The sequence below is a fragment of the Emys orbicularis genome, chromosome 2, assembly GCF_028017835.1.
Source record: "Emys orbicularis isolate rEmyOrb1 chromosome 2, rEmyOrb1.hap1, whole genome shotgun sequence".
NCBI lineage: Eukaryota > Metazoa > Chordata > Testudines > Emydidae > Emys > Emys orbicularis.
Genome location: NC_088684.1, coordinates 143546665 through 143561966, shown reverse-complemented (window position 1 = coordinate 143561966; position 15302 = coordinate 143546665). Strand labels below are relative to the sequence as shown.

Below are 15302 nucleotides of genomic sequence, written 5' to 3'. Positions count from 1 at the left end.
TTGGTGCCTGGGTCTCCAGCTGCTTTTACTGGACAGGCTCATGCCAGCGGTTTCCCCCCCCCTCTGAAAACCAGCCATGGTGGGCTCACTGTTGCTTCCCTCTCAATGGTACCACGCCAGCTCTCCTTTCCCTGGTGTTACTAGAGAGATCAGACTGGCAGAATCATCTATGCGAATGCACCCCCAGGATGGGGGAGATTCAGTCTGGGGTTGCACTTTCCCCATCCCCACTGAGCAGGGCTGGGAAGTGCATGGATTTGCCTTGCTCTGCGTCTAATCCTAGGGGAGCAGCCCTCTGTGCCCCTTTAACAGCAGCTTGGCACCATGATCCCCCAGCGCTGGCTGTTTGAATGGATTTCACACCAAGTGTGCTGATGGGTCGGAGCACAGACTGCGCCCTCATGCACCTCAGCGAGCAGGGCTGGCCCTTCAGCGAGAGCTTTATTGCAAAATCCACACGCCGTTGAGTGGCACGATTAGCCAAAGGCTATTAAAGTGCTACACCTGCCAGTGTCCATGATCAGCTCCTGTGCCCTGGGGACCGCGCTGGTGGGGCATCCTCAAACGACCTTGTTTCGGAGGGCTCCTAGCTGGTCAATTTCACACTGCACCACATCTCCTCTCTGCAATGCAGGGGAAGCAGAGTCACATTTCCATTAGGAGCTACACACTGCCACAACCAGCTAAAGACTGTAGCCCCCCCTTTGCCCCAGCCCCTATGGCAGCACCATAGACCAGGGTAGGATGGTTGATGCCTGATCTTTGTTACCTAGTTACAAGCGACTGACCAGCGCTACAGCAGAACCCTGGAGTTAATGTCTCCCCATCTACCCCCCAGCAGATCAGACATGCTCCTAGCCTTGCGGACCAGAACACAGGGTGGGACTGACCCCCTCATGCCTAGAATAGACAAACTGCAACTGCTACACAAAATCCAGCGGGGGGGGGGGGGGGGGGGGAGAGTGTCTGTCATACTCTGAAACCCTGGGAGCTGGATGAGTCACATATAAAATAATGGACAGAGTGACTGGAGCCTCCAGCAGCTCCTAAACCCCCCCAGAAATGTTTTGACTGTAACTAAAGGGGCTAAAGCCTGCATTAAAAAAGCAGCCTAAGGGGGATACCCAGTCGCAGTGAGGTGCACCCCCTAGTGGCTGCAGGAGCTCAGACACTTATTCCACAGCCCTAGGAACCCACTGGCTCAAAACAAGAGGCTGGGCTGTCTCCCTTACTGAAATCTCTGAGCCTGGTGCTGCAATTCCAGCTGCTCAGGCAAGTCCTTGAGTCTGTGCCGAGCGCTCCGGACAGGCACCACAGTCGGCCCCTGTGGCTCCAATGGCAGGACCGGGGTCCACATGGGACACCAGCTATCTCCTGTCACTGCCCTTTGCTGGGACCCAGCCTACCCCCTGCCACTGCCCTTTGCTGGGACCCAGCCTACCCCCTGCTGTAGGGAGTCCGGATCGCTAGTAGCAGCTTCAGCTCTCGCTGCGATTCCCCAGAACTGACGCTCACCTTCAGGAACACAGGGGGCTTCCGGAAAACTCCAGTGCCTGGGGGGGTCCCGGTGAGGAAGACGTCTCCTGGGTACAGAGTGATGAACCTACCAGGAACAGCCCATCAGCAGGGCATCCTGGCTCAGCGCCTCCACCACAGCTGGGGATAACGCTGGGCTCCCAGCACGCACCCCATTCGGGCCACGATTGTTCAGACGTGCCCAGATACCTGCCGGGGGCTGTGACTACCCCATGCATAGATCAGCGCTAGGGATCGACCCCAGGCCCTCTGGCTCCCAAAGCACAGCCGCTGCTAAGGACAAGGGCTAATAATGGGAGGCAGCCATGACCCTGCCACTGGAGAGGGGCAGAGAACCACACTGGGTTACCACGGCTCCCAGGAACAGAGTCGTTTGCTGCCACCAGGGCAGGGGAGGCACCTACCGGGAGACCCACGCGACCAGCGCCTGCGTTTTGAAGATCATCTGGTTGGTGTTGCTGTCCTGGACGAGCTCCCCGTTCACTTTGCAGCGGATTCCCAGCTTGTGAGGGTCTTAGAGAGAGACAGAGCAGTCAGGTCTGCAAAATAACTGGGGAGGATGGGGCTGTTCCCTGTTATGCAGAGGAGGTGGGGATCCAGGAGAGGAAACCTCAGATCACAGGAAGGATCCCAATTTGTTGGACAAACTGTATCAAAGGGGCTGCCATTGCTCACCGCTGCACTGCAGCCACCTCTGGGCTGGAACGCAACAGCTGTTTTGACAGCTCGCCGCAAGGCGGAGAACGGGGTGGGCCACAAAGCGAAGGATGCTGGTCCAGTTGCGGCAGCAGGAGGAAATGTAGGGCGCAGAAGGTAATTGGAATTGGGCTGGGACACCGGGATTCCTGCTGGGAACAGCATCCTGCGCGCATCAATGAGCACAGGGGTTGCCCCCTAGCGCCGTGCTTGGGGAACTGGTTCAGTAATAACTGGGGAAGGACATCACGTACTGAGCCACCCGCCCCAGTCCCGGCAGCGCCCTGGGATTTAGAGGGCTCCTATGCAAATAGTGAGCAAAGCCGACCACAGGTGGCCTGTGAGCTCCCTCGCATACCCAGGGCAGTACGACTGCAGCAATGGAGCAGGTGGGAGGAATCAGGGATGAAGGCAGTTCATGCATCACCCCAGGAGGGCATCCGTGAGGGCAACCCAGCCCTCCCTGTGCCACCACAGCCTGGCAGGCGGGAGAGACCGAAGGGCCGGACCTCTACCTGACACACAGTCCTTTGTGACAATGGCAGGGCCCAAGGGGCAGAAGGTGTCAAAGGATTTCCCCAGGATCCACTGCTTCCCATTCCTCTTCATCTGCCAGTCCCTGGCGGTGACGTCATGGGCAACCATGAATCCCACAATGTGATCCATCGCGGCTGACTCCTGGGCGGGGAGGGAAACGGGAGGGGAGTCGCCACACAGCCGAGCCACTGCTGGAGAGACTGCAAACGTGGGGCTGCCCGACTCCTCTGGGCATGACGGTGCAGAATTAACACATGCGCCGCCCCGACCAAGAGGGACACCCTCTAGTGGTGAAAAGGGAGCACGATCAGTTCAATCACCAGCCTGACAGCTGCGCTTGCCAACCAGGGGGCCATTTAGTGCCAGCCGTGGTGGTGGCTTTTGCCACGTGCCCTGGACTGAAGTCACCAAACAGATGGCCCCGTTCAGTCGGGGCTCGGTTTGAGGTACCAAGACCTGAAGTGGCTCCACAGTCCGTTCCCAGCTCCCTTAGTACCTTGATGTGCTTCCCTTTCTTCCCGATGACAAATGCCAGCTCCACCTCCCAGTCGACTTCCTAGAGAAGGAAACAGGCAAGTCTGATCTCAGTCCAGCAGGGCACAGAGGCAATCAGGGCTAGGGTACCACAGGGAGAGGCAATTAGAGATGCCCCAGATCACTGTTCCCACAGCTGCGAAACGCCACTGGTGATATGGTACGTGGGCAGTACCATCTCAGTGCAGAGACACCCCCCCCTTATGGCCCAGCAACATGGTAGCTCCCCTAAGCAAGCTATTTGGATGTAACTTTCAGGACTGTTGGCGTCTAGGTGGCTTGTTACCCAACATAGCCAGCAGGAGGCACTTGCACAAATAGCAGCAACCGTCCTTCCTAATTTCCTAGTGGTGGATCTTTGGATTAAACAGCTCTCGAGGCAGCTGGCAGCCAGCTCAAATCTGGGCCCATGCTCTACTGACAGCAGCATTCTCCGTGGCCGGAGTGGGCACGCTCGGTTTTTGCTCCCACAGTTCTTTAGCTGGAGCCTTTAATAGACACATCCTCGGGGGCTGGCGTGCAGACGGGTCTTGGCTGAAAGGTCCCCGCAGGCACGACAGGAGGAGCAAGGGGTATTTACTTGGCTCTCGGCTGGGTGGATGATCTCGTCGTAGGGGCCGATGATGGAGCTGGGAAACTTGCTGAAAATGATGGGCTCCTCGGGGATGTTTATGTTCTGCTCCCGGCAGTGGTCTGCGTAGTTCAGCCCCACGCAGATCACCTTCCCCGGGTTGGTTATGGGGGCCAGGAGTGTCACCTGATCACGTGGCAGGATGTGCTGGCCAGACTCCTGAGCCCTAGAGACAGAGGAGGGAAGGGATAGCTGAAAGGGATGCTGAGAGAATGGAGGAGGCTCTTCATTGGGGAAACCAGGGACGGCGGTGTAGTGGTCAAAGCAAGGGACTGGGAGAAGCGGATCCCCGGGGTTCTACTCCCAGTTCTGGCATGGATTTCCTATGTAGCTGCAATTCCTTGCCTCACTGTGCCTCAGTTTCCCTCCTGTAAAATGGGGCTCACACCTACCTCTTGCATAGACACTGCCTTGAGAATCCTGCACTGAGAATGACCAGTCAGAGCGTGGGGCCAGGACTAGGACAATCCCAGCTGTACACTTCCACACCTTACCTAAACAGCTTCCAAACCCCAGGAGAACAACTACGCCCCCTAGTGCCCATTGAAGGGCATCTCATCCCTAGCTCTAAAAGCGCTTTACGAGGAAGAGCTTCATTATTCCCTTGTTTTACAGCCGGGAAACTGAGGCATGAGGCGGGGAAATGCCATGCGCTGAGTCCATGGCAGAGCTGGGACTAGAACCCAAGCCCATAGGCGCCAACTTTGTGGGTGCACCTGCAGCCCCCTTATCAGTGCCTCCCCACAGCACCTCCTGCCTGCCACGATCAGCTGTTCCAGGGCATGCAGGGGGGGCAAGGGCCTGCAAAGATGCCGCGCAGAGGAGGCAGCATTACTGAGAGAATCTTAACTTCTCCATTCCCTGCTTTCTAGTCAATGAAGCCCAGACCTTCAAAGGTATTTAGGCACTTCACTTTCACTGAAATCATTGGGCGGTAGGTGCCTAAATACCTTTGAGGATCCGGGCTTAACTCTGTAACTCTTAACACTGCGCAGACAGCGAGCCCCAGGCCTCAAGCTGGGTTCATCCACCTCTCGTGCATGGCTCCACTGCCCCCTTTGTTTTTTTGTTAAAGCCCCCGTTGGCTTTGACTCTCTGCATTCTGATGCCAGTCAACAGCCCGGCGGCAGGTGGGGGGAGCCCACAAGGGTGCCAAGCGGCAGGGGAACCCAAGCACCAACGCACAGGAAGGGGACAGCCCCTGGATAGGGAGCTTGTTAGCTCGAGCGTCTGCTTGGCCTTTCAGGACAGAAATGGCTTCTAGCACTGCCTGCAGGGTCGCTGGAGATCCCCACTTACCTTCTCGCTACGGCCAGTGCTGCGTCCCCTACCTCCAGGAACTCTCTCATCCTCTTGGGAAGGGAGGGGTCGAAAGCATTTAAATCAATCACGTTGCCTCCATCTTTCTCCTCCAGCCCAATCCTGGGCCCATCCGAGCCAGTTTTAAACTGGACCAGCCTCATAGCCCCAGCTAGATGGGAAACGCCCCTGGACTCTGTCCCGCCCCAGCTCGTGCAGCCGGGTAGTCTCCAGCTCAGTCTCAGACTTGCTGGAAGGGCTCTTAGGACCAGCACCGGCATCAGATCCTGCAGGAGAGAGACAAACGAGCGTGGACAGGTCATCCGCGCACTCCACTTGGGTCTCTGCCCAGCAGGGGTATCTATTTTTTTTTTTTTGTCAAGGTCCAAATTCTTGGTCAAAGTATAGTAAACAGAGAAAATAAACTAATGATGATGATAATAAATAAATAAAAAGATGTTGGGGTCCATCCAAAAGCATCTGGCAGTCCGGATTTGGCTCGCGGGCCGCCTATTAACTACCCCAATGGAAAGTAACCAGAACCTGGACTCTCCCTCTACCACATGGGGGAGGGAGGGTGGATAACTGGTCACGCACAGGGCTCAAACCCTGGGACACCCAGTTGTTCGCCAGGGTCACGCAGCTGCGTCTGGATTCCCACAGAGCCAGAGGCTCGGGCTGTGACCCCGATAGGGTGAGGGGCTGGTCTGTGAGGTCGGAAGGGGGAGCCGAGGGAGGTGGGGGGTCACTCTGGGAGGCCGAGGGGGGGGCGGGCCTGGAGCCCCTGCAGGGGCTGGATCTAACCGGGCAGGGCCGGAGCGAGCGGACGCAGGGGGAGGAGCGGGGGGGGGCGGGGTTAACGGGCACTCGGCGGGCCCAGCAGGTTCGGGGGGGGGGGGGAAGCGCCAGGCCGCCCCAGCCCCGCCCCCGTTACCTGCCCAGGGCCTCTGGGGTGGCTGCTGCCCTTGCTGCACTTCCTGCGGTCACTCGCTGATGCCGTCACAAAGCCGAGCCACGCCCCTGGCATCTGACTGTGACGTCATCACAGCCGTCGCCTGTAGGGGAGCCAATAAAAACCTAACTCTCCTCCTCTCGCAACGAGTGCGGCGGGGCACCCAACAACCAATCAGAGAGCGGCCAGGGCGGGACTTCACGCGTTACCACCAATAAACCGCTAGCTAATAAGCCCCGCCCACTCTTCTATTCCCTCAGAGAGCGTGACTGGCTGTCACCATGACACCAAAGGCAAAGCGTGGGACAAGCCAGGCTGGGCGCCATGACACTAGGGGCAAAGTGTTGGGCAAGCCAGGCTGGGCGCCATGACACTAGGGGCAAAGTGTGTGGAGAGCCAGGCTGGGCGCCGTGACTCTAGGAGCAAAGCGTGAGGCAGGGCAGGCTGCAGGATGAGCCATCATAACTAGGGCACCAGTTACCTTGCATGAAGGTTGCCGTGTGGCTCCCCCGCCCCAGCAGAACCCATGGGCGCCCTCATCTGCAGATGTAGAGCAGCTCCCAAATGGTGCCAATGGGCAGCAGCAAATGGGGGTCCAGTGTGCTGCACCCCTTTGGCCTGACGTGCCCTGGCGCTGCTCATGGGGTCAGCAGTAGCAGCAGCTCAGCGCACGGTCTCTAATGTGGCCCCCTGTGGGCTGTCACTCTTAACCCCTTGGGAGAGCGCGGGCCCCTTCTGCTCCTCTCCCCAAAGCACGTGACTCCGGAAGCTGGGGCATGCCCCAGTGGCCAGGGGCTACACGGAGCCTGCTAGCCCTTCACACCCCCTCTTCACTGCAGGGCTGGAGAGAGCGGAACCTCCATACCCCCCCACCATGCTCCAGAAAACCCTCCTCCTCCCACCCCCAATAGTCCTTGCTCCCTACCTGTCATCTGCCTCATCTCAGCCCCCAGCCCTGCCTGCCCCCCTGCCCAAGGCCGCCCCTCCTTCTGTCAACCATCCCTCCCTTTCCAGCACAATGGAAGGATCAGAAACCAGCAGCAGTTCGTTTAGCACCTAGCATGCGTCCATGACTGGGGCTCCTAGGAACCATAATTATAATAATAAATTAATAAACTAGGAGCATGGGGCAGGGTGCTGCAGGCGCGTTCCTAGCAAAGCGGGGCGGCACCGTGGGTCAGGACTCTCTCATCAAGGGTGACCCTTTCTGTCACGTTGTAGTGTCACTTCTTCCAAGCACAGAGTCCCACAGGAAAACGCCTGAGCTTGTCCCAAGGCATGAATCAACCAGTCCTGCAAGGGCATCACCCGCTCAGTGCATGATGCTCAGCAGAGTTGTTCCATACCTCCAAGGTGTCCAATACTCACACTCCATAACATGGCCCATCCCAAGTGCTGCTCTGGCATTTGCAGCCATGTAGCCAGCTGGATATGCAAAGAGAGGCCCAGGATAGAAAGCAAGAATGGAACCGTGTTCATGCTATCAGCTGTGTTTCATGGCACGGGAAGGATTTGGATACAGAAGCAGCTGGGATCTAATGCTAGAGAAGGAAGCAAAATGGATGGGAGCCTCTTTTTTTTTTTTTTTAAGTTTATTTTATTAAAATATACAGTGACTGAATATCAAGTAGTTACAGAGAACAGGAACCGACGACTGTCTCCCCAGGTTGTGCTGTGAGGGTGGGCGTGAGATTAGGGGCACTGGAGTAAAGGCTACTGCTAGTGAGACATGCGGCCATTCCTTATACTGTACATATGTCAGGAAGTATCGAGTGCAAACTCACAGCCTCCGGGAGAGGGCTTAGGATAGAGGAGAGGGAGAGACGGCCGGAATTCAGAGCCTTCTTGGCAGTGGGAGACAGAAACAGACTGATCTGGGCCTTTGGGCACTGAGAGAGGTTGAGAGGAAGATGAGGACTGAGTCTGGGTGGTGAAAAGTCTGGATCCTGGGGCTAGTTCAGATCTGGGAAGTGAGGCTGGATTTGGGGGTAGTGGGGGATAAAGGTGGATCTGGTTGTATCCGAGGGGAAGCCCTCGGAGAAAGAGGCAGAGCCTGCACTAGTTTAAGCATCAGTGACAACTTCCACCAGGACACCTTCTCTTCCCCAACGTGTTTGGTGGACTCTTCCCCACTGCAGATCCAGGGACTGTTTCTCAGGCTTGGTGCTCTTCTAACCAGAGACTGTTCCATCCCCAGCGAGGCAGGGTCATTCAATAACCAGACCCATCCAAGGTTACTAAAGGAACTGAAAGGGGAGTCTCTCTAGGGCACCTCATCTAGGGGATTTCTATTGGCATGGAAACAGCTAGCCCCACGGCTCTGTGACTCTGACATGGCCAACAGGAAATCCCAGTGAGATGGAGCATCCAGCTACTTAGAAAGTTCCTCATTAGGGACTGTACTGACTTATCCCTGACTTGGATCTTGAGGATGACACCCTCTTGGTTGCAGAGCTACCAACCCACCTCCTCTTTTCCCTGCCAAACCCGATGACCGGTGACTTGTCTAGCCCTACATGCGCTGATTTCCAGCTGGCTTTTCCAACTCTCTGGCCTCTTTCAAGACTTGTTCGCCCAGTGGCAGATCTCATCTCAGTCCCGGAAACAACATGTGTAATGCCTAAAAATAGTCACTTGTTAAAAAAAACAAAACAAAAAAACAGTCCCTCAAACCAAACCTTGTCATCGTTCCCCCAGGGATAGGTGATATTTCACGCCCTATTTGACTTTCAACTGCAGCCTGGAGCTTTGGGCATATTCGTAAGTCACCGCCCATCAGCTTTCAGTGTCACAGAAGAGACAAGATGGGTGAGGTAATATCTTTTACTGGACCAACTTCTGTTGGTGGGGAGGACAAGTTTGAGCTACACAGAGCTCTTCCTCTGTCTCCATGTACCTCAAAAGCTTGCCCTCTCCACCAACAGAAGTTGGACTTATAATAGGTTGTATCTCAACCACCTTGTCTCTCACACACCCTGGGACCAACGTGGTTACACAACACTGCCCATCCCACAGAATAACAGTTTTCCAGTGTAACCCTCAATTGAAGTCAACAGATATTTGAACCAGATCTGATGGAAATGACAGACCGGTGGAAAACGATGGAAAATTTCAGCTCCAGAACGTGGCAGCGAGGGCCCGTCTCCTCCTCCAGTTTGGAAGCGCCAGGGTATTTGTGCTTGTACTTCTGCTTCAGGAAATTCAAATCCTGTTTCTTTGTTGCAGATCGCCCCAGTTCCAGTCTCCTGAGTGAAGATACCTCGTTCTCCCCTACTGTTGCAGGTGGAGGGACATTCATTCTCAATGTGATTGGGGAGAAGGTGTGCTAGCTTCTTCCTTTGCTTCCCTTCTCTGGGGACGCTAGAAGGCTCTGTACACTCTCTAACATTCGCACACGATGTGGAACCTGCCTTTGAATGGACGCTCTTGTGCTTTTAGAACTGAAGTTCTGGAGATGATTCCCAACAGCCAGTAATGTCTTCTATTCAGACGTCCACAAACAGTCCTCTCTCAGCTGAGACACATTCAGGCTCCAGGATCTTGGCCCAGGAGCTGCCTGCACATGGAAAAGTGGGGAGCAGGTCCTCGGCTGGTGAAAATTGATGGAGTTCAGTTGAAGTCAGATTTCGCAATGGGGGTATGAAGTCCATGGAGTTATGCCAAATTGTGCCAGCTGAGACCTATTTCTTCTTCAGTAACTGCCTCTCCCTCCTTTTCCTGATGGAACCCAGTAACTGCCTCATTGCCAGGTTCTCACTTGGTGCTAGTGAGAAGAACTCCACCTCCCACATGCAAACGTCCTTTCCATCCCACTACCATGCGAGAAGTGCTGAGCTTAATCCACGAGGCTGGTCTCTTTCCCACAGGTGGTATTTGACGCTGTGCAGCGTTCCCTTGCTATATCCTAGGGGAGAGCTAGCCAATCCCCCTGCTAGGTCAGACAAACCCATGAAACCCAATCTCTTTCTGTCTCCTCTTGCCCTTCAAGTGAGAATCCGGTCAGTGTTGGGAGCAAACATGATCACGTCCTCTTTTATTTATTTTGTTGTTGTTGTTGTTTTTGTTTTTAAATATAAAAAGAGTTTGTTTTTCTTCTCATAAAGATGTGTGTGTGCTTAACGAGAGAGACAGACAGAGGCGTCCGTCTGCGTGCAGGCCAGGAGGCAGCCGTGCGGGAGAGACGAGATCACATTCTAGATCACATTCTCGAACAGCTGCATGGAGCTCATGATGTTCTCGTCCTGGAAGGGGAGGAGAGAGAAAGGCCAGGGCAATGGTTCAGAAACAACACGACCAATGGAGATTTGTGGTTCAGTGAATGAGGAAGTGGCTTGGGAGACAGGAGATTTGGGTACTAATCTCAGCCCTGCCACTGGCCTGCTGTGACACCTTGGGCAAGTCACCGCCCTCTCTGTGCCTCAGTTTCCCTTCCCCGCTCTTTGGGGTTGTAAACCCTTTGGGGCAGGGACTAACACACGTCTGTTCAGTGCCTACCAATGGGCAACTGGTTGGCTGGGGCCTCTTAATCTCTACTGTAATAATAACAATATATCTGACAGAGGTGTGGTCTGTACATTAGACTGGCAGCTGTCAGAACTGGAGTTCTAATACTGGCCTACTGGGTGAACTTGGGGAAGTCCCGTCCTCTTTCTGTGCCGGTTTTCTCATTAGGGATAGTAGGACTGACCTGCTTTGGACAGTGCTTTGAGGTCTGCTGATGAAATTAGCTAAGGATCATTACTGAGTCAATGTGCATCATCTAGCACTGTTCATATGCTACCATGCACACGTGGGCATGCTCCGTGAATTAAGTCAACCTGCTCTTAATGGAGCTTGGTCTGGTCTCCTGTCTCCCTACAACAGCTCCATCCCCTCTTCGCTTATGCAGTAAGTGCCTCCACGGCAGGAATCAACATGTGTAACCCCACAGCCCGCATTACACAAGAGGAGAGGATCTGGACGGGGGGAAGCTGCAGTCAAAAGGGATTAGAAATGGTGTGACTGGAATTTGGAGGGTCAGATGAATCAGTGTCCTGGCTGGAGAATGCACTGGACAAATTGGTAAGATGGCTTCTAGGAAAGGAAGATGGGTAAGATGGGCTCTGAATCCTATAGAGGGGCCAGGGACGTGGTCAGGAGGAAGAGGAGGAGGGACCTGCAGGACCAGGAGGGCGATGAAGAATCCACAGCAGCGACCTGCTCACCTTTTGACAGGTCTCTAAAAACTCCTCGATTGTCACCACGCCGTCCCGATTTCTGTCCATTTTCTGAAACAGAAAAGCGACGCTCAGCAGGCACGTGGGTGGCGGTCCCGGCGAATCTGTGCCTAGGTGCAAGAACACGCTCATCCCCCCACCCCTGCAACCACGCTGTGCCCGCCTGTACCCTAAAAGTCCACCTTCCTGCAATCCTGGCAGGCCTGGGAATGGCCTCTCTCTGCCTGCATTCTGCCCTGCGGCTGTGAGCCCCCATCAGGGACGCTCCTCCCAACCAGTCCTCCTTCCTACCTGCCAGCCCAGGCCTAAGGCCTGTAATGGAGCAGCCCCCCTGGGACCGGAGTGTGTCTGTGGCTTGTAACCCAATCTCAGTGAATCCTCATCAAGAGTCCCTAATGGGGCCCCTGCTCTGCAGCTGCCAGGGTCTGCAGCGGGATCGCCAGCCACGGCCCCGCCATCTGCCTCCTGCCCGCAGCCGTGTGGGAATCTGCATCTGCCCTTGTGTCGGTGAAGCTAATCCCACGCCCACACCCTTTCCACCCCGGCATAATTCCACTCATGGGCGCCGACTCCGTGGGGGCTCCGAGGCTCAAGCACCCAGGGAAAAAAATAGGGGGTTTTCAGCACCCACCAGCCACACTGGTTCTGGCCCGGGCTCTCCACCGATCAGCTGTTTGGTGGGTGAAAGCTGTTGGGGGGGAAAGAGGGGGGAGCGGCTGGTGGGCGAGGGGGGCCTCGGGGGAAAGCACGGAGTGGGGGTGGGAAAAGGCAGAGCAAAGGCTGGGCCTTGTGGAAAGGGGCGGAGCCTCAAGCAGAGTGGGGCTGGAGCCCCCACCGGGAAAAATACAAGTCAGGACCTGTGATTTCATTGTCTTCTGAGACACCACTCCTGAGTTACATCTAGGGTGACCAGACAGCAAGTGTGAAAAATCGGGATGGGGGTGGGGGGATAATAGGAGCCTATATAAGAAAAAGACCCAAAAATCGGGACTTTCCCTATAAAATTGGGACATCTGGTCACCCTAGTTACACCAGGATAAGCAAGACCAGAATCAGGCCCTCTGCGCCCAGCTTTTGGAGACTCAGGCCCATCCGCCCTCTGGCTAACTTGGAACCTAGGGTCTATGGGCCAGGCCCGCTGCCCTGGTTAGCAAAAGGTTTCTACTCCCAGACGCCTGCGAGCTGGCTTACCTGGAAGAACTTCTCCACGTGCTCTACGGGGGCATCGTCCCTGACGATCGGGTATGTGTAGCGGCCCATCATGTCGTAAATGGACTTCATGATCGCCAGCATCTCCTGGCAGAGAAAGAGAGAGACGCACTGAGCACAGGGAGGAAGCCCAAACAAAGCCCACCGCCGTCCCCCGGTCTTGGCCAGGTTCAGGTCGGTGTCAGGGCCAACGGAAAATCATGAGGGCGAAACAACGGGTTTCCAGGCAGGCCCTATGAGCTGCATCCCCGAGGAGGGGTTAACTCCATCGAGCAAGGCAGTGGGAGAAACCATTGCGCAGCGGGAGCCCGGGGATTTTAGGAGTATCCCAGCCATCCCCATTGCCCACTTCCAGGCAAATGGCAGCAGTACGGTCTAGTGGACGGAGCACTGGACTCAGGAGACCTGGGTTTAATTCCCAGCTCTGCCACTGGCCTGCTGGGTGACCTTGGGCAAATCACATCGCCGCTCTGTGCCTCAGTTTCCCCATCTGTAAATTGGGGAGATCGACTGAGGATAAGTGCTAGTTAACAGTCACCTATTCTCTTGTGCCGTGACCTTGTCGAGGTAAGCAGGGTCGGTCTGGGTTTTAGATGAGAGACCTCCGGGGAGCACCGTGGGGCTGCAGGAAGCAATGCTGAGGATTGAGGAGGGGATACGTGCGTTCAGGGTCCCACGGTGGTGTTACGGATACAGCAGTGGGGTCCGCCATGCGGGAAGGGTGCTGTGGAGGTCTGTGCTGTTGGCAGTGCATCAGGACACAGAACCCATGTCCTGACTACGTGTGGTCATTAGTAATCCCGGGGCACTTCTTCCTAAAGCTAAGGATGGCTCCTTCACTGAACTAACCCCCGAGGTCTCCTGGCAGGCAGCGCTGCATCCTGCTGAAGCCTCTGGAGATGCAGCCAGTTGACTCTTTGCCATTTAAGTCTCCTACAAACCTGAAGAGGGGGAGGCTGCGTCTAGATAAGGAACTGTCTCCTGCTTTGTTGCGCCATGTGGCGTCATATGGATTATTGCCTCAAGCATGTCTTCACATATGGGACTTGAATGCACGTCCAAGGGGCAGAATTTTGGCAGTGCTTTTCCAGTGTCACAACGTGGCCCGTATTATGGTACCACAGATCATAGCCAGGGACCAAATACTTCCATAAACTGGCTCAGTGCATGATGTGAACCTCGCTTTGGTAAACAAACCACAAGGGAGCGGAGCATCGACACAGACAATGCTAGGGCAGGCAGTAGGCTCCAGATGCCTCGACCAGCAGCACCAAAGCAAACCGGTGCTCCTCACCAGCGTGGGGAAGCTAGGCCAGTAGGGTGGGGAGGAAGCGGCTTCCAGAGGCTCACAGCAGGAATATCCAGCACGGGAACCTACAGAATTCTGCTGACTCGTCACAAACTTGTTGCACAGGACCAAGTCGTGGACCCAGTGATGTCAACGTGAGTTTAGTCATTGATTTCAGTGGGGCCAGGATGTGACCCACAGGAAGTGAGAAGCATCACAGGTTTAATGAGTAAACCAGGTCCATGTCAGGTAGCCATATGGTGCACCACCAAAGAAAGCCACATTTGCTCATAGTTCTCTCCCAGCCTCGGACATATGGTCACGGCCTGGCCTGGTGATTTCAGCTGTTATTCTAGCCCTATGGGCTTCACGAGGGCTCACACGCTGATCTAGGGGAAGGGGGATAAAGTTGGGGTTTTATGGGCACATGGAAAGAGGCTGTCGCCTTGTCAAAGCCATGGAGGTGGCCCAGTGGGATCTGAGGTCTCACGTATGGCAAAACTCAAGCAGCCACTACCGCCAGCTGGAACAAAGCACCCGAACGGCCAGACCTTTTCAACCTCAGGTGTCTAAAATGAGGCACCCTGAAGTAGCCTGATTCATTCTCAGAGGTGCGGAGCGGCCAAAGTTTCCACCACCGTCAAAGGCAGCCTCAGGCCAACCCAAGAAACAGTTCCAAGAGCCCAAGAGTAGGCCCCCCAAGACGGAAAATGTCGGCCTAAACCAGGACTGGAGCCTGTCACTGCCTGGAGAAATAAATCCGCCCCCATTATGCCCCCCACCTCGCTTGCGGAGGGGATCCCTCAAACCCAATTGTACCACTAAAACTTCTGAATCCGATCCATACCCGCAGGGATCCTGCCTCAGGGCCCCCATTTGTGCTCCTCACCCAAACTCTCAGCTCCTTCCCATCCCACGGGCTCCTGTCGTGGCGTACGGTCACACAGCAGGCCTGGCCTGCCTGTCTCCGAACCACTCCCACTTCATGGGGGTCTCTGAGATTGAACTTTATATTCAGATTCCCCCTGGGCCCTAGCTAGCACAGACACATACTCACGCTCCTACCGCCTTTGGAGCTCCCATCTCTGACCCAGACCCTCCGTAGACGTAAGTACCACACCTGCTGTGGGCTATGGTACTCTCACTCATTTCCACCTCCAGATGCCCCTGTCTCTGATACAGAGCCCCCACAGATTCATGTGTCTCCTTCCGAACCTCACGCATACCCGCAGCCACATTCCCCTTAGCCCAGCTGCAGGTACCTCCTTGGTGATGTAGCCGTCCTTGTTAATATCATAGAGGTTAAAAGCCCAGTTCAACTTTTCATGCACGGTCCCACGGAGCAAGATGGAGAGGCCGACGACGAAATCCTGGAACAGAGAATGAAGCAGAGACCTAGTAGGA

General features: G+C 55.4%; 2 protein-coding genes across 2 annotated transcripts in view; both read right to left on the bottom strand.

The window, feature by feature from the left end:
* Window positions 1–413: 413 nt before the first annotated feature.
* LOC135874122 (fumarylacetoacetate hydrolase domain-containing protein 2-like) lies at window positions 414–6260 on the bottom strand. Its single transcript, XM_065398829.1, has 8 exons — window positions 6168–6260; window positions 5234–5520; window positions 3884–4100; window positions 3266–3325; window positions 2748–2910; window positions 1941–2049; window positions 1516–1603; window positions 414–623 (listed from the first exon to the last, which is right to left on the bottom strand). The coding sequence occupies exons 1-8, from the start codon at window positions 6258–6260 to the stop codon at window positions 561–563; spliced, it is 1080 nt and encodes a 359-aa protein (XP_065254901.1). The 3' UTR covers window positions 414–560.
* Window positions 6261–10378: 4118 nt separating this feature from the next.
* The window catches only part of KCNIP3 (potassium voltage-gated channel interacting protein 3), a 28848-nt gene continuing 23924 nt past the window's right edge, over window positions 10379–15302 (bottom strand). The window contains exons 5-8 of the mRNA XM_065398440.1: window positions 15161–15268; window positions 12593–12697; window positions 11390–11452; window positions 10379–10426 (exon numbers count right to left, since the gene is read on the bottom strand). Coding sequence (XP_065254512.1) covers window positions 10379–10426; window positions 11390–11452; window positions 12593–12697; window positions 15161–15268 — 324 coding nt within the window. The remainder of the gene's footprint in view (window positions 10427–11389; window positions 11453–12592; window positions 12698–15160; window positions 15269–15302) is intronic.